At 48.3% G+C, this 26717-nt stretch overlaps 1 protein-coding gene across 1 annotated transcript; it reads left to right on the top strand.

Annotated features, from left to right (window-relative positions):
* LOC132452318 (matrix metalloproteinase-16-like) lies at positions 1 to 26148 on the top strand. The gene is given in 6 exon segments (XM_060044880.1): positions 1 to 501; positions 15300 to 15448; positions 17593 to 17607; positions 18828 to 18865; positions 18868 to 18949; positions 24431 to 26148. Coding segments are annotated over 6 exon segments (795 nt in total). The 5' UTR covers positions 1 to 375; the 3' UTR covers positions 24816 to 26148.
* Positions 26149 to 26717: the final 569 nt, after the last annotated feature.

Genomic DNA, 26717 nt, shown 5'->3' with positions numbered 1-26717 from the left:
ATGCGCAGTAACTGGGAAATATGGTTGAAAACTGGCAGCTATGCCGCGCAGCGCAGGAATCGAGCTAAATGTGTCTGTCAAGAGGAATCGTTGTGCAGCGACCGTGCCGGAGGACCAAACCGGGGACAAGCGAGACTCGTAGAGAGGAAGCGACTGAGAGCCGTGGCGAATGATTATTTTACACGGGATCACCGGAGATAGACGAAGAGATAGGGGGGATAGGACGAAGCCTTTTCCTCTTTCCCAGTGGGCACGGAAGAAAGATATACCCGGCGATGTCCCTCCTAAACGTCTAGGATCTACTCCGTGCCCGCTTGTTGTTTTTTCTGGTTGACTGTTATTGAAAACAAACAGACAAAAATCCAAAGGGCCACTATGGTTTTATTAGACCTCCATTCTAGGAGATGTTTGAGTAGCTTGTGCATAGGGACGCTGTGCGTGCAGTTCCTGCTGTGGATTTTATGCGCGGTGAACGGAGAGGAGCAGCCGTTCAGCGTGGAGGTAAGAGGAGGGGAACGGGGAACCGGGACCGTTGTGTCTCTCTCCACCAGGATTTGAATAGTGGGAATAAAATCGTGTCCGCTCCTCCTCACATTGACTCTGGTTTCTGAACTGATGTGCAACCTGATGTTCCGTTAGATCTAATGCCACTTTTTTTTGCTACAACGAGAATGAAATCCTTTGTTGTTTATGTCTCTGTCTGCGTTAGTGGATTGAGTTTTCTACCCAAACAAACGCTCTTTGTGAGATTGAGTCTGGGCGACTTGTTAATTATTCCAATGTTTTACACGTTTTGAAAAAAAGGGAGCAACAGTGCATGGGTAAACAAAAACCCCGAACGGATTTTCATATTTTTTCGTAAATGACCGCTTCTCCCTACAAATCACTTTGCGGGCCACTGGGAACCACTTAAATCCAATAGTGTCATCCACCTCCTGATAATAAAGGGACGTGCAGCATGCATGAATGGCTATTTTGTTCAAGAAATTAACCCGTGCTCTGCGAGGCATATACTGTTTTCTCTGTTCGTTATAAAAGCCTTGGTCGTTTTTTAACCCCACCGTAAAGAAGATGACACAATTCCATCAATTCCATCCAAAAGTACACTATAAAATAGCTAAAATATTGTTTCTTTCCTCTTTGTGTAGCTGTTCATTTTTGTCTCTTTCTTTGTTTCGGTCTTTGTTTTTTTTGTATTTTCTTTATTGTCTATTTTTATTCTTTCTTACTTACTTTCTTTGTTGTGAAAAAGTTGCGGCTTGCGCAGTATCCACACAGACATCACAAAATACAGGAGAAAACACAGTCAGGGCTTGTGTTTTCGAACATGCCTCGCTTTCACAGAAAATCACGCATCACGTTCACCGCATTAACCTTCAACCGTGTGTCATTTCCCATTCCACATCCCCTGTTAGTATATAGAAACAGTATCGCGTAACAGTTCTCTCTCTCTCTCTCTCTCTCTCTCTCTCTCTCTCTCTCTCTCTCTCTCTCTCTCTCTCTCTCTCTCTCTCTCTCTGCTCTCACACACGCACACATGCACACACCGTGCCGACTGACAGTCAAGTCCTACATGTACATGTCTGCAGGATTTGCAAGCTTGGCATGCTACACAAGCATCAGATTCAGCCCAATTCAGTCCAGATGCTGCAGGTTACTCAGTTACAGTGTCCAAAGCCCATGTCTGAAAGAGAGAGAGAGAGAGAGAGAGAGCATAACCAGGGAGGGACTAGAAACAGAGAGACGTTGAGTTGAGTCTGAGTGACTGCGTGCTTGGTCTTTATGAGTTGTATCAACCATCGCCTTATCGAGAGATTAAAGTCTGACAATTTTCTGACACATCGAAAAATCCACAATCAAGAGGGGAAGTGCGATTGACAGAATGATTGACAGTAGGCAGACGAGGAGGGCGATGAAGACTTTGGGACAGGCGGTTTAATACATTATGTTTACCACCTCCTCCTCCTCCTCTTCCCGTTTCCCCTTGGCTTTGGCATGGTCCCTGGGGAGAATCCCGCTCTGTCCCAGAAAAAATAGATGGTTCATCACAGGCTCAAGGCTCGCTGACTGCTTCCCACACGGCCGCCATCCGCTGCTCGTAGACAGAGACCATGCAGCCTCTCACACACACACGCACGTATGCACACACACACACACACGTGCGTATACAAACAAATACACACACGTGCATACACAAACGCGTGTACACACACACACACACACACACACACACACACACACACACACACACACACACACACACACAATGTAATAAAACCAGAGGATTATCTTTATTATCGCTGCAAGAGTTAGTATTATGAAGGATATCTGCAGCCACCTGCTGGTTAAGGTTATGCACATTTGTTTAATGTTGTCTCGTTGGAGTCACAACCGTGGAGTGCTCGTGGCGGGAGGCAGACACATGCCCGCCCCCCCGGCTCACCTCCCAAGAAAATGAGAAAACTCCACCTCAATCTGGTTAACTTTGGGCGAGAGATGCATTTAAGAACGACAACACTTGTGCAATTTCGTTAACATACGTTGCACCTTACAACTGACGTTGCACCTTACAACTGAGTGCAACCTGTAAACACACACACACACACACACACACACACACACACACACACACACACACACACCTCCAGTTCAGTGGCGCGTGTCCAAGGAAATGTTGACCGCACTGTTAACACACACACACACACGCGCACACGCACACGGACACCGTACATGGCGGCAAACCCTTTTCGACCCATACCTGTCACTGTTTGTTTTGTGGGAAAACAAGAGTCTCCTGTGTGCGTTTGTGTTTTTGTTGTTTTTCAGTTTGCGGTCAAGTGTATTTCTCCCCGTCGGTCCCAGAGGCTTGGGTAGGTCAGTCGTTTAGAAGGACAGGCGAAGCATGAATACCCCCGGCCGGCTCGTCCTTTCCATGGCTAGGGAGCTGCCCTTGTGCTTATGTTCTGTGTGTGTGTGTGTGTGCGTGTGCGTGTGTGTGCATGGGTGGTTGGGTGTCTGTGTGTCTGTGTGTGTGTCCATCCTCATTCCTCAGTGGGCGCCAACTGAACGTGAACGCGCATGTGCACACTGCACATGCACATACAGACACGTGCGTGCGCACGAGCACACGCACACAGACAGAAGGGAGAGAGACGCGTGTTATACCAGACAGCAATAAAGTAGAGAAGATCAGTATGTATCTCCTCTAAGTACCAGGTTGTGTTTTGAAGCGGGAGTTCAACCTGAATCTGCCCTGTAATCGGTGGTCAGAAGCCCTCTTGTCATATGATTAGTTCTGGCCTTTATTTTGATTCTGTCAATCGTATCGGCTGAACTTGAAAAGCCATTTTCTTTCCACCCCAAACCAGAGCCATTCATTGCCGTGCCGCGGCAATGAATTATACTCATCAGCGTGGGTTTAATCTACACCGATGTGATTGGTGGGAACTGGCCGTGCATTTTTATGAGCAAAATACAAATTATTGTTTTGCAGTCACGCTCGGCAAGATTGACGGAGAATTAATTAATTTTAAGCAACAGTGGATTCATTAAAAATATAAATATGGCTATGTTAATGTCCTCACTGCCCGTCTCCCAATACAGCACTTAATGCTCAGAAAGAGTCTGGAAGCCTTAAATTCCGTTCTTGTGCAATGATTTAGTTCAATCCAACGTCAACTGACTAAGAAGAAGAATCGTTGTAATCTGTCGAAAGTCTTCTTTGGCATGGTGGTCAAGTAGCGGAGGAATAAAATATCACGGTGATAATTTGCCTCTTTATAGCTGTATACATTCTGGTTTCCTGTTGTGTTCGACTGCTTATCTGCCCGAGGGATTTCAGGTCAATGTGTTGTGAAGTGTGGAGGGAGAGCATTAGTGGTAAACGGTTTAAAGTTTCACTCTGTAATTGCAGTCTGTTTTCTCTCTTTCTCTGTCTCTGTCTCTCTCTCTCTGTCTGTTTTTCTCTGACTCTATCTCTCTCTCGCTCTGACTCCCTCTCTCTTTTTGAAACATGGAAGCGCCTCTTTAATTGCAGATTCGGGCCAGAAGGACTGAACTTAGCGTCAACAGTTACAGCTACAGTTAACACATATATTAACGTTTGAAAAATGTTTGGTAACATTGCAGAAACACAAAACACAAACCCATCCACTCATGCCCTGGCATATAATCCAAATCCTTCATCTCAAATCTGAAAGAAAAATTCACACTTCATACTCGACATTCTGAAGAAGTAGTGATAAATGTATAAAGTCTATGAGGCGTTAGAGGCCTTTGTCTGCTCTAGTTTTTGTGTTTGTTTCATGCATGATATGCCTCCTTGTTCACAACATGGCTTGTCTTGTGTCTCTCCCTCCAAGTCTCGCACAAGTATTTCTGTTCAGCTACAGCAGAGCAGACACACACACACACACACACACACACACACACACACACACACACACACACACACACACACACACACACCAGTGATAGCCAGGTGACAAGGGAGTATGTGTTTCTGAGAGTCGTTGGGACTGGAGGAAGGGAGGGCAATCTGTGGCACAAAGACACACCTGTGCCCTACCTCCTGGGGAAGGATCCAGGTGGGTGGGAGAGATGAGTGTGTGAATGGATGGATGAATATAGAGACTATTGTCCTCCCCCCTAATGCCTACTGGTTAAAGTTCTCTTCTGTTTTGTACAAAACAAAAAGGCTGCTCATGACGACACGTGAACAAGGTATTCATTAAGTCTGTGGTCTTATTATGAAGGTTTTGGGTCTTTAACTTAGGGTGTTTTGGGTATTTTTGGGGTCTTTAAGGAGAACCAGAGGGTATACAAATTCTTATACAGTGTTTGGAGCTTTGCTGAAATTATTGAAGCCAAAACTCCCGTTTCATTTGTTTGAAAACCGTTAAAATAACCAGTTAACCAGTTCACCACACTCCTTTCCGTCAGACTATTAAGAGTCAAAGCATTGCCATCCATCATTCTAATGTCTGACGAACAACACTTAAGAGCACAGGTTCTCCCTCGCTAAAAGTGTACCGTATCAGCGGGCGGTGGCGGGGGGAAACGCCTGCTTCAGCTGTACTTGTTATCCTTTTGGGTCCCCTCCGCCACCATAGGGTCAGGCTATAGGGTCTCGCTGTCTTGCTAGGGTTCCTTCTGACGGCTGTCACTTTGCGTGGAGTGGGTGAGCCCCGGCAGCGAGCCGGCACCGATCGGGTTGCGGGTCGGCGTGGGGGCCTCTCTCGGGCCTCCCAGCTGCTGAATAATAGAGTGGCCGACATCGCTGTTATTGTGTGGGTCTGCTGTAAACGCCACGGCTAAAGAAGTACTCCTCTCTCCTCTTCTTTGTCTTCCCTGCTTTCTTCGAGGATGCCCCCGTTCCATGTTTTTGACAAAGTAAAGACATAACTCTCGGTGGTTAGTTCGCAATGTCTTCCTGTCACTTTGTTTTTTAAGAAATGACAAACAGGAAATGAGGATGATGTCATACTATGTTGTCGTTTGATGCTGATGCCTTCTTTTCTTAGGCGATGGCGTTCATGTGCGCGGACCCCCACTACCCTGATTTCATGGAAGTTAATTAGTTCATGAGTTTGTTAGTTATGAAATCAAGTCGTTTAGTTTGAAATGTGTTCTCAGCTTTTAGACCCATCTCCTCATCCTCATAGCGGTGAGTGCCTCCGTTGATGATGGTGCCTGGCAGGAGAAGACTATCAGTCCGACATACACTTACACTGGAGCATGTGACCCAATGCCCTGCTTATCTGCTCGAGAGATTGACTCAGATTCAGAACATAGGGTTGATTGTATTTGTTTTGCATGCTAAGTATGACCACACCCCTTTTAGCGTGCACGTGCACTCACCCACACACACGCACGCACGCACGCACGCACGTTCACACACATGCACAGGCACACACACACACACACACACACACACACACAAGCACACACACACACACACACACACACACACACACACACACACACACACACACACACACACACACACACACACACACACACAAGCACACACACACACACACACACACACACACACACACACACACACACACACACACACACACACACACACACACACACACACACGTACACAAACACACACACACACAGTCCTGTGGCAGCGGCCTTACTGCCCTCACGGCCACAGTCATGGGTCTATGCTCGCTCTCGCAGTAGGGTCAGTAGGGAGACCTGCCCATACATGGGCCACTGCTCCATTTGATCTGGCAGACGGGGTAGAGCCAACCTCGGTTTGAAATATTTAGCAGCCCGAAGCGCGTGTTGGATTCAGTCTTTGATTCAGAGCCTGTGAAGTTGTCCTTATGTATTTGTTTAATCTACTGATTCCAGACCATACCCTCCTAAATAAAGACCCCAGCGGTGGACTGAGATGACACGCAGAGACAAATGAAACGATGAATTAAAAACGGGGTCATTTCCAGCGCTTGTGTTTCTCCTCACACGCGGCGGTATTCTGTAACCACTGGGGTGTCCGTGTCGGCCTGTGTACTCGATCCTACAGGACGACACCTGTGGTGACCCACAAGTGATGCGTCATCAGCATCACCACACACAGACACACACTAACAGCGAAACTATCTGTAATGTGTATCTTTGAGCCCTCCAAGCAATCTTTTGCACAAACCGTGGTTTGTCCAGTGTCGACCGAGAACATTCACAAGTCTCATCCCTCCCTAGTCAACAATCAGCCATTCCGTGTGTCATCATCATTCACTTCCTGTGGTTCTCTTCTGTAGCTTTCCTCTCTTTCCCCAAACCTGACCCTCTTCCTCCGCCTCCTCTCTCTGCCCTCCTCTGTCCATCTTTAGCTATGTTTCATTCAGACAGTGTTGCTTATACTGTAGGTGAGAATATGCTATCAAAACATATGGAGTTCAGCTGCTGAAAGGTGTGTGTGTGTGTGTGTGTGTGTGTGTGTGTGTGTGTGTGTGTGTGTGTGTGTGTGTGTGTGTGTGTGTGTGTGTGTGTGTGTGTGTGTGTGTGTGTGTGTGTGTGTGTGTGTGTTTGTGTGTGTGAGAGAGTGTCTAACACGGTGCCAGACACTGCAAAGACCTGTGAATTGCAGATCGACACCTTATGAATAAAGTTGTCCTACCTTTTTTCAAAATTTAGATGGATATGCCTTATATCCATCTTATAGCTAAGAAGTCTTTGGCGGCTCACCCAAACATTAAGGCGTAGGACATGGCTGAGATGTACACCGTACATGCATATTAAAGGGAAAATTATTAGGGACACTGAACCAGACAGGGTGATCTACGACCAAAACAAAGAGTGCATAACAGTGAATTCCCTTTAGGCCTCAGTAACCATACAGTGAGCGAGGTCTCTGTTGATCCCGATGCGTCCATCCGCTCCCTGAATGTGTTGGGTTGTGAACATCACGCCCCGGTGTCGGATGTCACTCAGGCTAACGTGCTCTCTCAACCTCTCCTGTTTCCCAAATGATGCCCTGACGTCAAAGAGTCACGTCTCCTATTCGTTAGTGTGTGTGTGTGTGTGTGTGTGTGTGTGTGTGTGTGTGTGTGTGTGTGTGTGTGTGTGTGTGTGTGTGTGTGTGTGTGTGTGTGTGTTGTGGGGGGGGAGCAGTTCCCAGATGATCTCCCTACCACACCCAATCAGAGGGCATCGTTCCCTGAGCAGAATACGCAATCACACAGTGGCATTTTTAGTGACATTTTTCTGACATTTTATCTCTTCATAGGGGGTGGGGGCGGAGGAGGGTGTGTGTGTGTGTATGTGTGGGGGGGGGGGGGGGGCTTGAAAGAGGACCCCTGGAGTTGTATAAGCGCATGGACTGCAAAGTATGTGTGTTTTCCCCTGACTTGTGTGTGTGTGTTAACCAAAATTCAACAGGGTGGAGGGTGGTGCAATTGTATTGGAAACCAGTTTAGCATATTGACAGCAAAATATGATATCAGAAGCTAGAACGTGTGTGTGTGTGTGTGTGTGTGTGTGTGTGTGTGTGTGTGTGTGTGTGTGTGTGTGTGTGTGTGTGTGTGTGTGTGTTTGTGTGGGCACATGTGTGCCGTGTTTGTAAATAAAGTGTGGGTGTGCAAGCTAAAAGAAGAGCCTTTGGCCGTGGCTCGTGTCGTCAGCAAGGCAAAGGAACTGGTTGCCATGACAACGCGGGCACACCAGCACAGAGCTGGTGTGTGTGTGTGTGTGTGTGTGTGTGTGTGTGTGTGTGTGTGTGTGTGTGTGTGTCTCGTTGAATAATTCAGGGCAGAGAGATAGTGAGCAGAGGGAAGTGGAGGTGACGCCAGTAATAAGGGGGTGTGGTGGTGGTGGTGGTGGTGCTGGGTGAAGCGATGGTGTTAGTAGGTGATGGTGGCCGTGATGTTGTCAGTGACGGTGCAGGTGGTGTTGGTGCCGGTAGTGGTGCCGGTGGGCGTGGTGGTTTAGGTGCTGCTCGTAGGGGAAGTAATTGCTCGTGGTGGTGGCGGGGTAAGTGGAGCTGATGGTGGGTACGGTGGGTGGAGAGTGCTGGTGGTGTTTCTGTTGGCGGTGCTGTTAATGCCGGTGGTGGTGACGGTCTAGGTGTTGGTGTGTGTGGTGGAGGACCATGTGACGCCAAGCCGGTGTCACACCCTCACAAGCCCTTTTCCACCTTTTCAGCCTCTGTCTTACTGTCGGGAAGTTGGGGCCCTTTCCCACCGCAGCCGCGCACACACACACACACACACTACACACACACACACACACACACACACACACACACACACACACACACACACACACACACTACACACACACACACACACACACGAACACACGCACGCACACACACACACACACACACACACACACACACACACACACACACACACACACACACACACACACACACACACACACTGAGGCTGGGGGTGGAAAGTGAAACACTGTTGTGTGTTTTGAAACGTGTTCTGAATGAGGATTTGAAAGCGGTCAGCCTGATGTGTCGGGTTGTAGTCATCATGGGAGATCTGGGTTTTGCGGCAAACGGTTTGGTTTTAAATCCATCAATCGCTCTATTACTTTCCTCATGGTGATGAAAAAACGAGCTGGAGACAGAGAGAGTAAATTGGCAAACAGGGACAAACATGATGTGAGTCGTGTTACAATGACAAGATGCTCCTGTCAGGCTTATTCAATCGTGCTAGTTGATTAAAATATCCCCCGCACAAGGTAATTTGCAGGTCTAAGCAAGTGGCAACTCTGCCATCAATGGCTTCTTCTACCATCGTCAATACGCTTCCTAATGAGCTCTGGCAGTTTCAAAGAAACACTACTGTGGTTATCAATTGGTTCAAACCAGTTTGAAAGCATAAAGAACGAAACAATGCAGACAAAGCTATGGCTTATAAACCTGGTCTAAACTAAATGAAAGCACAACCCAAAAAATCCTATAAATATTAAGTAACTGCATCCTAATAAGTTTAAATTTGACTAATGATGACTAAAACACGAAGCGACACATACCATAACTGTATATGGTTACACGGCATATGGTTCAAAAGGGTTCTTGGCTGAAAGGGGACATAACGATATTTCGACCATAAATAGGATAAATATTCCATGGATAAAACCCAAAGTGAGCGGGCGTCTCTCGATGGCGGTTGGCGGTGCCGGGCACAACAGTAGGCCCAGTGTCCACTGTGAGGCTGCCTCCCAGTCCTCCTGCCCTCCTGAAGATGGCTTCATCTATAATGCACGGGGCACATTTACCCCGGCGGGGTGTCTGTATTTGATGTCTCCTCCAGTGCACACAGGGCCTAATGAGGCCTTCTCCTTCCTCTTCTTCAGGGTAAACAGACAGAGTGACCTTTTTCGGACTGGAAGAGGTGGGCTGCTTCTGCCGCATGGCTCTCTGGGGGGGATTTTGAATTATGTGTGTGTGTTTGTGTATCAGGGTGTGTGTGTGTGTGTGTGTGTGTGTGTGTGTGTGTGTGTGTGTTTGTGTTTGTTACAGTTTGTTTGTTACAGTGTGTCTGTTTTATGGTGTATAAATGTATCTGTGTGTGTGTGTGTGTGTGTGTGTGTGTGTGTGTGTGTGTGTGTGTGTGTGTGCGTGTGTGTTTGTGTGGTTCAGGGTCTATATATTTATCTGTGTGTGTGCGTTTGTTTATGTGTGATTATGTGTGTGTGCGTGTGTGTGTAGTTTAGGGTGTATATATATTAACCTATGTATGGCCGTGTGTGTGGGGGGGGGTCTCAAAGGTGACTTAGCCCGCCCCCTGAAACAAGCCAGACCCTGTGCTGCTGGTTTAACTTTAATCACAGCGGGCCTCTGACCTTAATGCTGCACGTTTGTGACTACGGAGTCGTCACATGTCAACCGTATCCCCCCATAAACATGTCTTATCTTCAGCCTACTCACAGTGTGGCCTGTTTAGATACAGAGCAATATCAGTTACTGTGTTTATCGTTTTCGTTTTCAGTAAAGTGGTAGTCGTGGCCGTTTACGTAAGTAGGAGTCGTAAATCCTATACTACTCTTACTGCACTGCAGACAGTATGTTGCCATGCAATGCAGTGCTTCTGTACGGCTTTCTTTGGTCGTCATTGGATATTGGATGATGACAACATTTGTTTGAGAGGGCAAAGATGGATCCCGTAAGAGGCCCCGGCAGAGTAGTACATTCCCCAGTACAGTGCAGAACTCCTGGCTTAGTAGCCATTAGCTCCCATGATAATGTTTGCAAACGATGCATACCATGCCCACATACACACACACGCACGCACACACACACACATACACATGCAAACCGGATTTCCATTCCTCCATTCAAAACTCCCATTGAGATGGTGGATGTGATTCAGTTCAAGTTCAAGTTCAAGTTATTTTATTTGTCAAATGCACAACATAACAGGCAAGCAGTCATAGCTGGCAATGAGAAGATGATGAAAAGATGATGTAGATGGATGTGTATGTTATGTCACCACCCCCTCGCCCCCCCCCCATGCCCCCACACCCACCTGCTCCAGATCTTCAGTTCTTCAAACAAAGATCAAAACCCAACGAGGGAGAGTGAGATGTCGTGACTGTCCTTACTCCTCATTGCACACGTGCCCCCCTCTGACCTCCTCTCGCTCTAGTTCCTCTTCCTGTTCCCTTTGCCATGTCTGTCTGTGAGAACGGAAATGTTTAATGGTAATAATGCGTTATTCCAGCCAGCCGGAACAGATGGTAATGTTCTACGACGGTTATGTTGTGGGACACGATAGAACGAACGCCTACAGATATTAACATGAAAAATCAAGTCAATATGAAATCAAAAACAGATCAAGGCATTATATTTTCGGTTCTAACAGTGTGTGTGTGTGTGTGTGTGTGTGTGTGTGTGTGTGTGTGTGTGTGTGTGTGTGTGTGTGTGTGTGTGTGTGTGTGTGTGTGTGTGTGTGTGTGTGTGTGTGTGTGTGTGTGCGGGGGTGTGTGTGTGTGTGGGTGCGTGTGTGTGTGTGTGTGAGAGAGCATGTCAATTTATCTGCCACCTGTTGCCTCCTTGGAAGCCAACTATCAAACGTTGGTTCTACCGACTCTATGGAGACCTTTTAACTTGTTGTCGGCACAGTGTCATCGTCGCATGGTTTACTGTTTCATTGAAGACATCGCTGGCTGAGGAGATGGCAAATGCGGTGTCGTAACAAAGGCTTCTTGTTCCTTATCAGATCCATCTTTCAACAGCTTGAAATAACGAGGACATTTTAGTGATATTCCTCTAGCTTTCAAGGACGGTGCTTTTTGAGATGGTACCACGTTCAGTTGTTCTGAGACTTTCCTGTTCAGCGGAGAAAAAAATGGCCGCCGTGCGATGTTCAATTTCACGACAAAGTGTTCGTATAACGTTTCCTTGGGAAGTAGCAGGAAATGCATTGGGGTGGTGCCTCGATGGGCCAGACTAGACAAAGTGGGAGATAAAATATGATGGTTCGAGAGAGAGAGGGGGAGAACGATTGAGAAGGAGAAGAGAGAGAGAGAGAGTGAGAGAGATTCATGGTACCGTAGGCTGGCATGGTGGGCGTCAGCAACACAGCTGAGCGATAGAGGCAACATGGAGGTTGGGAGAGGGAGAGGATTGCACAAAGGAAGTCTTTCTCTTGTGTTTCTCTCTCCCTATAGGCCCCCCACTGTTACGTTGTGGCTGGCTCTGTTGTGTTTTATTTTCCCCCGGACCAGAGAAAGACATTTTTTTCTTTGCAGTCAGCCATGTGCAGACAAGCTGAATACAAACAAAATGTTATGGCAGTCCCGAAACAGAATGCAACACCACACAAAGTACAATCGGGGCGATTGTGGTGTCTTTTAAAGGAGTTGGGGGGTGTGCTGTGCTCTGATGTTGTGTCTGTGTGTGTATGTTGACTGTTGCATTCTCTAGTGCCGCCTACAACGGGAGGCTGTCACTTTGTTGTGAGGTGTGAGCGAGAGAGTGACAGAGAGAGAGAGAGGGTGAGAGAGAGAGAGAGGGTGAGAGAGAGAGCGGAGGGAAAGGGTTGAAGTTGATGGCCGTTGCATAGTAGTACATCCATCGCCTTTACCTTCTCTTTCTTGTCAGATGCTGGAACCTTTCCTGCTTTGAACAATAGCTTATTGGTCAAGGTGACATCCTGAATGGGATGCTGCACTCTTGCTCTTAAGTGCGCGCGCACAAACACGCACACAAATACGCACACACAGACCTGGTAATTCAGGGTTTCCAAAATGACTCATGCACATGTGTGTTGTGGGTTGGGCGATACAGGGTCCAGGATGACAAGCAAACCCCAGTCCAGAGTTTAAACAAAAAAAAAATACCGGAATGGGTTGGGATGCAAATGCAGAGGTTCTGCAGAAAAAATGCAAATGGGAGCATGCTGGGTGACATTCTGACATCTGCCTGGCTGGCAAAGTGAAAGCTGCCTCCGCGTTGAGGGAAGAACGTGTGGCTGGCTGTGCAAGGCAGCAATCCCAGGCTGTTAGCAGGCAGATCAGCTGGGATGTGTTGCTGTGAGACGCTCCTTCTTTCACAATACACAGAAGGGATTAGAAACTACCAGGAAACGACATGGTATTAAACACAGAGCAACCCCTGCCCTGGTGATCCTTCATCTTGCCAGCGTTGCGTAGGATCACTCTATACTTCTTCCGAAGACCCTGGCGCTTTGGTCGTCGTTCATACCGCATGTATGTAGTTCATTAAGCAGTTCAATGGAGAGGAGATGGCGTTTTTTTCTTCAGAAAGCAAATTGCTTTTCATGTTTTACACAATAACTGGGGGAAAAAAAGGGTCAAACAAAGACCCGAACTGGAGCAACAGTATAAGCCATAAAACCAAGAAATAGCTATGTTTTGTTAATCTGAAATGCAGTGTAACGTGGCTCCCCGCGTATGTAAAGGCTCAGTTATCATTCCACGTCGTCGACGGAACGCAAGGACCACGCAGACGCTTCGACGCAGTTGTTGACCTGTTTCGGTTCTGCGTCGGGTTTTAGTGAGCAGACCAATCACAGCGCAGGCTGCTGCAGCGGCCCGATGCAAGGTCAGAATTTTTGGGAGGCGCACGTCAGGGCCTTTGCGGTGTGTGCAAGGATGCTATGGGTCTGTAAACCCCCTCGCTTTATGTCGACGTGGAACCATAACTGAGCCTTACTTGACTACTTGACTGCGTCTGTAAAAGACAAGACGGCGAGTGTTTAACTTTGCGGCAGTGTTTTTAACGTTTCCCAGTAGTGTCATCGCGTTGTCCTTGCAGACACTTAAGTTGTACCGTACCAAGCTGCAGTCTGAATGTGGGCTTGTAAAGGTGCTCTCTGAGACACGGGTCTGTGGATGTTAAATCCACTTGAAAGAAGAAGGAGAGAAAAGTGTGCTGTAGTTTTCCTACCTGGGCCACAATATTTACTTCTCTTGATCTCTCTTTCTCTCTCTCTCTCTCTCTCTCTCTCTCTCTCTCTCTCTCTCTCTCTCTCTCTCTCTCTCTCTCTCTCTCTCTCTTTCTCTTCTCTCTCTCTCTCTCTCTCTCTCTCTCTCTCTCTCTCTCTCTCTCTCTCTCTCTCTCTCTCTCTCTCTCTCTCTCGCCCCTTCATTTGTGGTTAAGGGTCTGTGCATTGCAGGGTTTATAGCCTTTTATTCATTTCAAGAACCATCATTTATACAATCTCTCAACCATTCTCTGTACCTATAGTGTTTGAAACCTTCTCAACGGCCTCCTATAGGGCTCTATTTTTCATTCTTTTGTCATCTTTCCTGTACCTTTATCGCCCGCTGTGATGTAAATCGTTCACTATTCGTTTTTCGAAAATTTTGGGACTTTAAAACAATGCGTCTTTTCTTCCCCCAGAACAATCACATTCAGTAATGAACTAGGTAATCCTGTTTTGGTACATTCCCTTAGTCCCCTGCTTTCATAATGTTTCAAATACGGGGCTAAGTAGTATTGTAGCTCCACAGTGCAATACCAAGTCTCCTGTTAGCAGTACTATCGGATTTATTGGGGGTTTGAGATTGTCGGCCCTTCTTTTTAGTTAACAACATGAGAGTTCAGACAGCTTGGCCTCTTTTTTCAGTGGATTTCACAGAAGAAAAACGGAAGAGCCCATTGTAGCCTGCGTGCTGTTTAGACTGTCGGCAGACAGAGGGCAAACCCCTTTCTTCTTCTAATTTCATGAGTATGAGAACACAGTGTGCAAACTGTACCCAACTGCCAAGAGCGGTTCTGTAGGAAATCCCAACACCTCCCTCCTCTGTCTGCTCTAAAGAGATCTGTGATTCCCTGTGGAAGGATTTCACAGACACACACTGAACAGCTCCCCTTACAGGGCAGTTCCCCTCCGACAAGCTAAATGACACAATCCCAGTCGACGGGCTACTATTTAGGTCACATTCATATCTCTCTCTCTCTCTCTCTCTCTCTCTCTCTCTCTCTCTCTCTCTCTCTCTCTCTCTCTCTCTCTCTCTCTCTCTCTCTCTCTCTCTCTCTCTCTCTCCTCCCCTCCCTCCCTCCCTCCCTCCCTCCCTCCCTCCCTCCCTCCCTCCCTCCCTCCCTCCCTCCAGCCTTAGGGCTTAGGGTCTCTCTACTCCTCAGTGTGCCCAGAAGTCTCGAATACAACGTTTTGCTCGTATTCCCGCTCTTCTAAAGCATCACAGTTTTCAACTACATTGACCCTGTCTATGTCAAATTCATCTCTCTCTGAGCCTCATTTCACAGGGCGCGTGGGAATCCATCGCTCAAGGTTTTACAGCCTTTGACGGAGTTTGACCGTTGACCTCTCTCTCTCTCTCTCTCTCTCTCTCTCCAGGCATGGCTCCAGAGGTACGGCTACCTCCCCCCCGCAGACCCCCGCATGTCCCTGCTGCGGTCAGCCCGGGCCATGCAGTCCGCCATCGCTGCCATGCAGCGCCACTACGGCCTCAACGTGACGGGCACGCTGGGCCGCAGCACCGTAGAGTGAGTACATCAGCTCCGCCCACACCACCGTCGCCGACCGCCGTCGCCACCGCCTGCCCCAGCGTCGCTATCACCAACAGCTACACCGTCAACAACACCATCATCACCAACGCCATCACCCCCTTGCACCACCACCGACACCACCACCACCACTAACACCACGAGTGGTGCAACGGTTCACGGGTTTCCCCGTGAACCGTACGGGTCAACCCTCACGGTTCGGGACGCAAGTGATCCGCAGATCGGCCGATAAAGACAAAAAGTTGTGCGTTCACGTGATCAGCGCATGTTTAGAGGACAATTCCGGTATTAATAACATCATCAAGTATCGTAGCGAAATACAGTTTCTGTTGTGTTTTATTTGGCGTTCCGTAAATCCCATGGAAACGGGAACCGGAACCGGAACCGGACATGTTTATGTTTGGTTGTAGTCTTTTCGCTCGGTTCTCCGTATCAACAGTAGGGCTAGAACCAAGCGAAAAGACTACAACCAACCTCCCTTGCAATGAGCAATGTGTCTTCCAACCGAAATCAATGGATTTACAAAATGCCAAATAAAACGACAGAAACTGTATTTCGCTACCATACTTGATGAAAAAAAAGAAGATGAGGATGTCTGCATTGCCTTGGGGGAGTGTAGACTAACTCTCCCCAGGCAATGCAGACATCCTGAATTGTAAATCCAGGGATGGGATTACTTACTATCCATGTTAAAAGAAGAAGGAATAATGCCTTTGCATTTTTTTTTTTATTATTGACTATGCTTAAAGGAAGCAGGATTATTACCTAATCTTTCACTTTATTTTGTTTTTACACATTTGAGATTTGATTTAAAGTCGACATTTGTCTTGTTATCTTTATTGTTGTTGTTGATCCGAAAATGATCCGACCCGTGACTCAAAAACCGTGACACGATCCGAACCGTGAGTTTTGTGATCCGTTGCACCCCTAAACACCACCATTAACAGCATCACCACCACCACCCCCCACCACCACCACCCCCACCACCACCACACCTGAAAACCCTCACCAATGCCACTACCAACACCATCACCAACAGCACATACACCGCCGCAATCCCCAACCCCATCACCGACAGCATCACCCACACCACCACTAACACCACCACCAACGCCACCACTAGCACCACCAACAACACTGCACCCCCCCCCCCCCACTACCTACCCTACCACCTACACCACCACCTACACCACCACCTACACCACCACCTACACCACCACCAACACCACCAATAACAACCAGTTTTTCTTGAACTCAAATGCACGAAAAAACTGACAGCGAGCAATACGGATCCGGATCATTCCGTCAGCAGGCAGGGGTTACAGGACTGAGGTACACAGCCGTCCAGCTGGCGGGGCTAAGTAGTTCATGCCGGCATGTGTCTGGGAGCGTTTCCCTCCTCCTTCGTCTCACTCCTCGGCATTTCTGGAGAGAGACGACGGGCATTTAGGCGTGTGTTCAGACGCAAAGATGACACCGCACAAGTGATGTCGTTTTTTTTTGCGTTCGTTTTCATTTGATCAAAGGGAAGTCCTTTAGGAAGCTCCGCTGAGGTAGAAAATGGTTTTGTATCAGACTAGGCGTTCGAGGCAAAGGCGTTTGTCTGAACCTCGGTAAATCAATACAAATAGGAGTTAGACAAGCCTTGCCGCGAGCCATGGCAAAAGGATTTTCCTTTTGTTTTATGGGCCCAGAAAAACATCCCATTGACTCGTCTACTTAGGGTACATTTTAGTACAATCATCATTATTCGCTCTGTGTGTGCTTTTATTTCTAAGTCAATGCAGTTCCAAGACACTGGGAGTCAATGGAACGCAACACAATACATGGAGCGCCCGACAGAGCCTTACCGTTTCTCACGCTCCTGCCCCCTGCCCCTGTCCAACGTTCGCCACGGCTCAACTCTCTGTAGTCTGAGCTAGTCCTGCTTGCCGCGACCCCAAACCGACAAGCGGGCGGCCTCAAATAAGCTGTTAAACTATACGATGTGGTTTACATTCATGTGAACAGTGGGGGAGCAGCTCTCAAGCCAAGCAGTTGAAGTGATAGTTAAACAGCAAACGGTAACAGCATGCCTGCTTTCTCCTCTTATTTCCCCCTTCTGCTGCCATTTGTTGGTGTAGCGACATCACAGTAAGGTGAGGAATGAGTTGTACTTATTGCCTGAGTGTGTTTGTGTGTGTGTGTGAGTGTGTGTGTGTGTGAGTGTGTGTGTGTGTATGTTTGTGTGTGCATGTGTGTGTGTGTGTGCATGTGTGTGTGTGTGTGTGTGTGTGTGTGTGTGTGTGTGTGTGTGTGTGTGTGTGTGTGTGTGTGTGTGTGTGTGTGTGTGTGTGTGTGTGTGTGTGTGTGTGAGTGTGTGTGTGTGTGTATGTTTGTGTGTGCATGTGTGTGTGTGTGAATGTGTCTCTGTGTGTGTGTGTGTGTGTGTGTGTGTGTGTGTGTGTGTGTGTGTGTGTGTGTGTGCGTGTGCGTGTGCGTGTGCGTGTGTGTGTGTGTGTGCGTGCGGTACGTGCCTGGCTGTGTAATAAATAAGGGATTGCTTTGGTGTTACAACAAGGCGCTTTCTCTCCTCCTTTGAATATATATTCCTTAAAATCATCCATCTCACATACGAAATCCTTATGCATTACAATGCACAGGAGCAAAAATTCGAATAGGTTGGACTGTTATTAATCATAATGCAACAGCTATTGATAAGTGTGAAATCTGTACTCATAATGTTGTCATTGACTAGCACTGTATATGGATGATGGGGTTGCTAATGAAAGCTACGGGAGAATGGCAAATATTCCAATAGGTGAATATTCATATCATTACCTTGAGTGAAATTCCGTGGGAGCCAACGACATGGGAAATTAAGGCGCTCCAATTCCTTTCTGGCTTTGAATTTAATCCATCGTGACATGAACCAAGGGTATTTAATAGCTTTTGAGTCGAGGATTGCACAGTAGTGGCAAGCGGAGTAATTGGTCGCTGGCCAACATTTATTCTGTGCTATTAATAAATTAAAGACACCTCCCACTTCTTTGCGGCGGTTAGCAAACCGGTAAACCCCAACGATGACAAAAATTAATTCGTGTTTGCATGGGATCACGAAGCACTGCCATGTTTTCCGAAACTGAGCTTATAACCCCTTGATAAATAATGGTTGGTTTGGCGGGAACTCTTTGGTGACATCATCACTCTGCACCGGCGTGACCAGTGTTTTCCTATTTTCTAACCAATTTTCTCTCTCTCTCTCTCTCTCTCTCTCTCTCTCTCTCTCTCTCTCTCTCTCTCTCTCTCTCTCTCTCTCTCTCTCTCTCTCTCTCTCTCTCTCTCTCTCTCTTTCCTTCCCGCCCCCTCCCTCTTGCAGCTGGATGAAGAAGCCCAGATGTGGAGTGCCGGACCAGTTAGGGGCGCCTCCAAATTCAATGTGAGGAAACGACGGTACGCCCTCACGGGGCAGAAGTGGCAACATAGACATATCACTTACAGGTGAGTGTGCTGCGCGGCCTCGTCCCAGACGCCCACCCTGGCTTGGTTTTCATCGATTTTCAAACTGTTCTCTTACTTTTTTTTCATTTCTTTAGCTCAATGTCCCGAGGTAATTGAATAATGAAATACTTAGGTGCGCGGGGCCTTTGTGCCGTGCGATTGCTGTTGTGTTGGTTTTACAATCACGATACTGCCTCGGCAGGATGTGATGTTTGGCTCTGCTGCGACGTTAAGAAAAAAACAACATCCATTGTTGTTCTTGAGCACACTCCCTGCACCCTCTCCCCCCTCCCCCTGCACCCTCTCCCCCCTCCCCCTGCACCCTCTCCCCCCTCCCCCTGCACCCTCATCACTCCACCCACATGCATCCAATGACGGATGCGACAGCACGCATTTCCTGTTTATTCATCGTCCTTCAATGTGATACATTAGAGGCTTTCTGAATTCATAAACCCACGTATCCAACCACACGTACTCGGCAAAACCGCCGTCCGATCGAGGATGATGGATCGCGACTTTTGCGCGTTGTCCCGTTGTGAAGCGGGACTCGATTCATCCTCCCCTGCAAGGACTGCAATGGTGGCATCCAGCATGCTTATCCGTCAGCCACACCAGCCACCCATGCCCGATGCAAAATCAATCAAGAACTGATGTTTGTTATGAGGACAGCCTCACACGTATGCCGGTGAGAAGCCGCTCGAGTTGAACTGCTGACATCCCACTGACGCCGCCCTGCTCCCCGTCATGCGCGATTCACTCTCCTCCTGATACCAGCCTCCCAGCTCACAAGCCGTTCAAATCTATCTGAATCCTCGATGGGAAATACCGTTTTTATATGTGATCTTGTTGGCCACCACGCACTTTAATCCCCACACACACTCTGAGAAACATGTCTGGAAAATGGGAAAGGGTGTTTGATGTCTGATAAGCGGCCGAGGTTCCATGTTCCTGCTGTATTATTCATGACAACATCCTGTTATGTAGGCCACCACAGCAGCAATAATGTATAAGACATGTAGAGTTTATCTTACTGCTAGGTCGTTGGCCTACATCTGTAATATTTTATATAGGCTGCTATGTCACTCCTTGCCGTCACTCCATATATCGCATAGGATAATCCTTTGAAAACTGGGCTTGTTTTGTGTGTGTGTGTGTGTGTGTGTGTGTGTGTGTGTGTGCGTGTGTGCGTGTGTGTGTGTATTTTGTGTGTTTGTCATGGTTTTCAGTGTGCCTCGAGAATACATCTCTGAGAAGCATTACAGAGGCACTGAGGGTAATCTGGTTGAAGTGTGTGTATGTCAGTGTGTGTGTGTGTGTCTGTGTGTGCCACACACAGACACACACACACACATAATTCCCACATTTGAGAGAAAGAAAACCTTCACTGGTTTGAGGGCGATGCACTTGGAGCAAAGGCCCCAAAATCCAGATCGATGCAGTGCGTTGGAAAAGAGGAGAGGGTGATCTCAACCAGCAGAGATGGGAGGGGAGGTGGGGTTTGGAGAGAAAAAACAAAATCAATGTAAACCCAAGGTGCAGTTTTCTGTTACTTTGGTGGTCAAATGCTAGTGCGCTTGAGCCTTTAAATCAAGAGAAGAAATCCCATATAAATCCACCCTACCCCTCAAAATGAAATATATATATACTGTACCGGTACATCTAAGTCAGGAACTTCAAAAACAGCTTCAATAAGTAAAAAGAAGAACAGCGCTCAAAAGGAGACTTGATAAAAGGAGAGTCGAATGGGGGAGATAGCTGCAGAACGAGACAGAATGGAGAGCGGCTAGAGAGCGGATATAGAGCAAATACAGAGCGAGAGTTGAGGGAGGAGCGAAGACGAGCAGAAGGGCTGTAAACATAAAAGCCAGTGTAAACTGACGGATTAGGGTTATGTAATTGACGAGAGCTTCCTGAGCGCATGTTCATCGGTTTTATGTGTGTGAGTGTGTGTGTGTATGTACGACTGTTTGTGTGTGTGTGTGTGTGTGTGTGTTTGTGCATGCTTGTGCATGTTTTTACGTCTGCAGTACGCGTGCACATTTATTTACTTTAGTTTGGTACGCATGACGGCACCGCTTTGGGTTGGATGGGAAGTCGTTGTGTTTGGACACATGTCTTTGCACATTTCCCTGTGTGTATTTACACAGATCACCTCCCCGTTCCGTGTTGATCGAATGCTGTGTCTCCGCGGCAATAATCACACTCCTTTGGTCTCTCGATCCACTGTCACGCTTTTGGTTATTCTTGGCACCATGTGACGGTGCAATCAGGAGGACTGGCCCCGTGTCAGTTATCATGTGAGAATCACAGAGAGGGTTCGCTTCCAATAGAACAAACACACGAGACCCCGTGAGGCTGGCATTAAAGCAGACGACCCAGAGCCTGAGCAGCCAGGGATAGGTTATCTTGTTTTCCTCCCAGCATGCTCTCTGTCAGCGAGAATGTAAAAGGAAACTCTTTATTTGTTAGGTATTTTATATTTTTTGTAGGTAGTAGAAGGCTGCGTAACGGTTGTTTTGTGCCGGTTGTGTGATTTATTCCCGGTATCCCTGGCTGAGTTGGGGGCCGGGGCTGGTGTCTTATGAGCATGTGCCGCTGTGTTTGTAGCCACACGCGAGTCGTAGGGGTCCACTAATTAGCTTTGCGCCCCCCCCACCTCCTGAGCGGCGGCACTACAGGAGCACACAAGTGGCCCCCGTGCGTCGACAGCCCCCCGACGCCTAGATTCTCCCGGGGTTCGATACTGCCTCAGTGTCGGCTCCCTGCTCCTCCATTAGCTGTCCCATCTCTCCCTCCCTCCCTCCCTCCCTCCCTCCCTCCCTCCCTCCCATCACCGTCCGTCCACCCTTCCTGCCTCCTACCTTTGTCTCTTTATCTCTGTTTTATACTGCCCCCCCCCCCCCCCCCCCCCCCCCACCCATGAGGGTCTCTGTGTTTGCCTTGTGTACTTCCCTCCCTCGCGCTGGATTTTCAGATAGCAGAACGTGGGACTTTTCGTTTAATTCTGTTTGGTGATTTATGTATTATTGAAAAAAAAAAAATTAATGAAATCGTCTTGACTTCTCCTGTCATCTTTCAAACGGGCCTCTGTGGGGGTAAACGTGTTATGGAGTGAGACAAGGACACAGATCTGTAATGGGGGAGGGGGGGAATGGGTTCTTTGGGGTAATTAAGCTCTTTATCATTGCAAACGCTCGTGAAATTACAATGTTGTTCAAAACGACTTCCAATCAGTACTTAATAATATTCCGTAATAGCAATTAGACTAAATTACACCAGTCGTTTAAATATTAGTCCAAAAAAATATTGCTTTTCATGTGAACTTTCGAAGAAAAACAGATTAAGCCCGACTACCCATAATGCAATTGGCACCCATGGAGAGAAGGTAAACGAATGGAAAGCTTCGTGCTGCTTGCCGCCTTTGCAGAAAATGGTCAGCGACTGTCAGTTAGCTTATATTCCCTCAACACATTCAGCACATTTCATTTGAATAAGACTCGTCATGTCCGCTTCTTCATTCACACCTAGCCAGTAATATCCCGCCCTCCCCATCCCCAGCACCTCCATTCGAGTCAGTGTTTCTTTCAGCAGTAGAACAATAGAATAGCTCACCGACACTATAAATGGCTGCTTGTTGCCTGCCTGCCAACAGGAAGATGAAGAAGAGAAGGAGGAGGAGAAAGAGGAGGAGAAGATGTGCAGTAGTCGAAGATGAGAGACAATTTAATGATAGCTATTCCCATTATGGGCGATTACGCCCTGACAGCTGAGGAGAGACGCTTTCTGAAGCAATAAATAACACGGATAAACAAAAGAGTGCAGGTGACGGGGAGAGAAGGCAACAGAATCGTATGTGGGCGAGAGAGATCAGAAAAAGGAGAGGGGGAGTTGCGTGTGATTTATAAGTGTGTGTGTGTGTGTGTGTGTGTGTGTGTGTGTGTGTGTGTGTGTGTGTGTGTGTGTGTGTGTGTGTGTGTGTGTGTGTGTGTGTGTGTGTGTGTGTGTGTGTGTGTGTGTGTGTCTGTCTGTGGGGGCGCAATGAATTGTTAAAGCAAATGCTTTTTAAAACACGGTTCCCTGAACATGCTGGGATAAACCTTTGCCAGTGTTGCCTGAATCGTGATCACTCACCACAACAGAAATGTTGTGGTCGCTGCACATTCGTTACGGTGCAGTTTTCTTGTGCACGCAGCGCAGAGTCATTTCAGGTTCCGTTAGACGGTGAAAGCCCCATGCCACCCCGATGAGAGTGTACTGGTTTGCATGAAGGTACACAATTGTTTGCGCATTTATCGCCCCGGTGATTCTTTACAAACTCATCGGCATTCTGTACCACGGCTATGGTCTGCGGGACTCTAATTGTTTTCAAAATGATAGTTTTAAACGTGTGCAATGCCAGCAGATGATCAGATCCTTTGACGACGCGCTATTTTTTATTATTGTTATTTCTTAAAGCAAGCAAAGCTATCCAGGATTTTTCTCCAGCGTAGAGGTTGGGGCCAGGGGGGATGGATCAGCCTTTGGAGTCAGAACTGTTGATAAACCAAAACTTGAAGCAGGAGATGCTTATATTCCATACAGCAGATGGAACTGACAGATAGCATGTGTGTGTGTGTGTGTGTGTGTGTGTGTGTGTGTGTGTGTGTGTGTGTGTGTGTGTGTGTGTGTGTGTGTGTGTGTGTGTGTGTGTGTGTGTGTGTGTGTGTGTGTGTGTGTGTGTGTGTGTGTGTGTGTGTGTGTGTGTGTCTGTCTGTGTGTTTGTATGGGTTTGTTTGTGTTTTTGTGTGTGTGTGTGTGTGTGTGTCTGTCTTTGTGTCTGTCTGTGTAAGCGTGTGTGTGTGTTTGTGTGTGTGTGTGTGTTGTTTGTTACTTTTTGGGTGGATTTTGTATGTGAGGGAGGGGGTCATCATCCTTCTTTCAAACTCTGTGAATATCCCATTTCCCATGTACTGTGAACCGTGTTGTGAACGGCGGTCTGAACGTTCCTCTGTCTTGTTTTGAGTTGTGTGATTCGGGATTCTGTTGCCTCATCTGCGTTGTCTGCTGGTGATTATTCTCATTGGATGCATTGAGGTTGGCACAACTAGTTCTAGGCTGGGATTTCCCCGCTGCCTTTCGCTCTTTAGGTTCGGCTTTGTTTTCTTTGACTTTTGACTTTTCTTTGTGTGTGTGTGTGTGTGTGTGTGTGTGTGTGTGTGTGTGTGTGTGTGTGTGTGTGTGTGTGTGTGTGTGTGTGTGTGTGTGTGTGTGTGTGTGTGTGTGTGTGTGTGTGTGTGTGTGTGTGTGTGTGTGTGTTCCACGCTGCTCACCTAAGGGAGTTTTTTCTTGCCCTCTCCTGGGGCTAGGGTCAGGGGGTGTCAAACGTATTTGGCCTGTTATGCCCTTTGAGACTGTACCTTTGATTGAGGGCGATACAACAAAAATGGAATGGAATTGTATTGTATTGAATTAATCCCGCCCCCTCTTTGCTTGTCCTCGCAGCATAAAGAACGTGACGCCCAAGGTGGGCCGCGAGTTGACACACGACGCCATACGGCGAGCGTTCGACGTGTGGCAGAACGTGACGCCGCTGCGCTTCGAGGCCGTGCCCTACAGTGAGCTGGAGCGCACCAAGAAGGACGTGGACATCACCATCATCTTCGCCTCGGGTTTCCACGGCGACAGCTCGCCCTTCGACGGCGAGGGCGGCTTCCTGGCCCACGCCTACTTCCCGGGCCCCGGCATCGGCGGGGACACGCACTTTGACTCGGACGAGCCGTGGACGCTGGGGAACCCCAACCACGATGGTGAGTGTCGTTGCCGCGGCGATATCGAGATCGCACGGCGATGTGTGCCCAAAAAAGGAACCCCTGTCCTAACGACCTGATATAAAACAGCGTCGTAACATGGTGCCCAAAAAAAAAGCACATTTGTCTGCTTTGATGCTGTCTGGTTCTGCTATTGGCCGCTGATGAGGTCCCAGTGCCATGTATTTGTGGTCGCAATTGGACGCAGATGGATCTTTGCGAGTTTTCCCCTCATGGCTTCCCTCCTTAAATGAATCAAAACAAACCTAGTGCTGCACTCCACCTCTGCCAGTCAACGGAGGACATCGCATCCTCTTCAACCTTTTGCACGCGGCAGGCTGTCTTTATTTGCCCACCGACTCCTGCTGGATTATTACATTGAGTGAAGGCCTTCAGTGGAGGAGAGGTTTGGCTGCTGGGTATCTTCGTACGGTTTGTGAGTACACAACCAGAGAAGAGGCAGTTCAATGTTGGGTGAGGCCGATGCGATTTTGCATTCGGGTGATCGGATTGTGGCGTGTCGAGTTTGCATCTGTATTTGCGTGTGTGTCTATCGGGGCAAATGTGTTTGAGCTGTGCAAGCTGTGCGTGTGTGTACGGGTGTGTGTGCATGTTTGTCTGTGCTTTTTGTGCTTGTGGGTCACAGTCATCCAGCGGAATGATGGCTAGGTTCGCCCAGTTGACCTCTCGACCCCGTTCTGTCCTCATTCGGCCGGAGGATTACCCATTTGTGATGACAGATTGGTAATGAGAGGGAGGGAGAGAGAGGACGAGAGAGAGGGAGGGAGGGAGAGTGAGAGAGAGAGAGAGAGAGAGAGATCGCGAGAGAGAGGGGGAGAGAGAGTGAGGGACATAGAGCAAGGGAGAGCGAGGGAGAGAGAGGGAGAGCGAAACAGACAGAAACGTGGGAAGATGTGAGTCAGACTAAGAGTTGAGGTGAGGTAAGCCCGAGGACAGAAAACACAGCGTGAGCGATCGAGGGCGAGAGACGGAGAGAACTGAAAGAGAGGGGAGCATCCCCCACCGCCCCCGTCAATGAGGGCGAAGGGGTCAGTGAGCCGGGAGATCCAGGCACAGCTCATTAAACGGCGGGATGCCACAGGTTGAGCAGATGAGGAATTTGAGAAAAAAAACAACAAGAAATAGCCCAGGGGCGCTTCACAGCTCCGGCGTGGTCCAGAGCTGGCTGCTGCTGATGTGGCAGGCGGCAGGCGAGACATCCGGGCCTCCTCATCGACCCGGAGACACGCCAGCGCCAGCGGGGGTTCAAAGAGGCGTCGGCTCTCCTTCCTCCTTCCTCTCGTCTCTCGTCACTCCTGTCACCTGTTAGCTAAGCCCTTTCTCCACCCCTCCATTTCCCTCTCGCTCTCTTGCCTACATCCCTCCTCCCAGCACCCCCCCCCCAGCCCCCCTCCCTCCAACGTGTGGAACCCACTGGGGGAGATCAAAAGTAGTGGTGCATGGTTTCCTGGTTGTGTGTGTTGTGACTGACAGGGAGGGAACATTATGATGGCAGCCATGGCCGAGTCGAGGGCGGATGCGCGTGTGTGTGTGCGTAAGTGTGTGTGTGTGTCTGTCAACGGATCAAATGATCAGAGGGAGGATGCAACTGGTAGCGCTATCCCCCCGAAAGTATAAAGGAATGGAGTTCTCAAAAAAGAGAAAGTGAGGCTGACAGATAGAGAGAGGAAGAGAGAGAGATTCACAGAGAGGGAGACCCACCGATGAAGGAAGGAGAGAGTGAGAGGAAGGAGAAGGGAGGAAGAGAAAGGAGAGCCCATCCAGGGAAGCACAAGAGAGAGAGAGAGAGAGCAAGGGAGAGAGAGAGAGACGGCAAGAGAGAGGGAGATGGAGATAGCGAGAGAGAGTGTGAGGGAGAGAGAGACAGAGAGAGACAGAGAGAGAAAGGGAGAGCGATGGAGATGGGAGAGACGCCGAGTGTGAGGGACGCGTGTCGGAAATAGCAGCCGAGCAGTGTGCAG

The sequence above is a fragment of the Gadus macrocephalus genome, chromosome 23 (assembly GCF_031168955.1).
Source record: "Gadus macrocephalus chromosome 23, ASM3116895v1".
In the NCBI taxonomy this organism is placed as follows: domain Eukaryota; kingdom Metazoa; phylum Chordata; class Actinopteri; order Gadiformes; family Gadidae; genus Gadus; species Gadus macrocephalus.
This window is presented reverse-complemented; position numbering and strand designations above follow the sequence as displayed.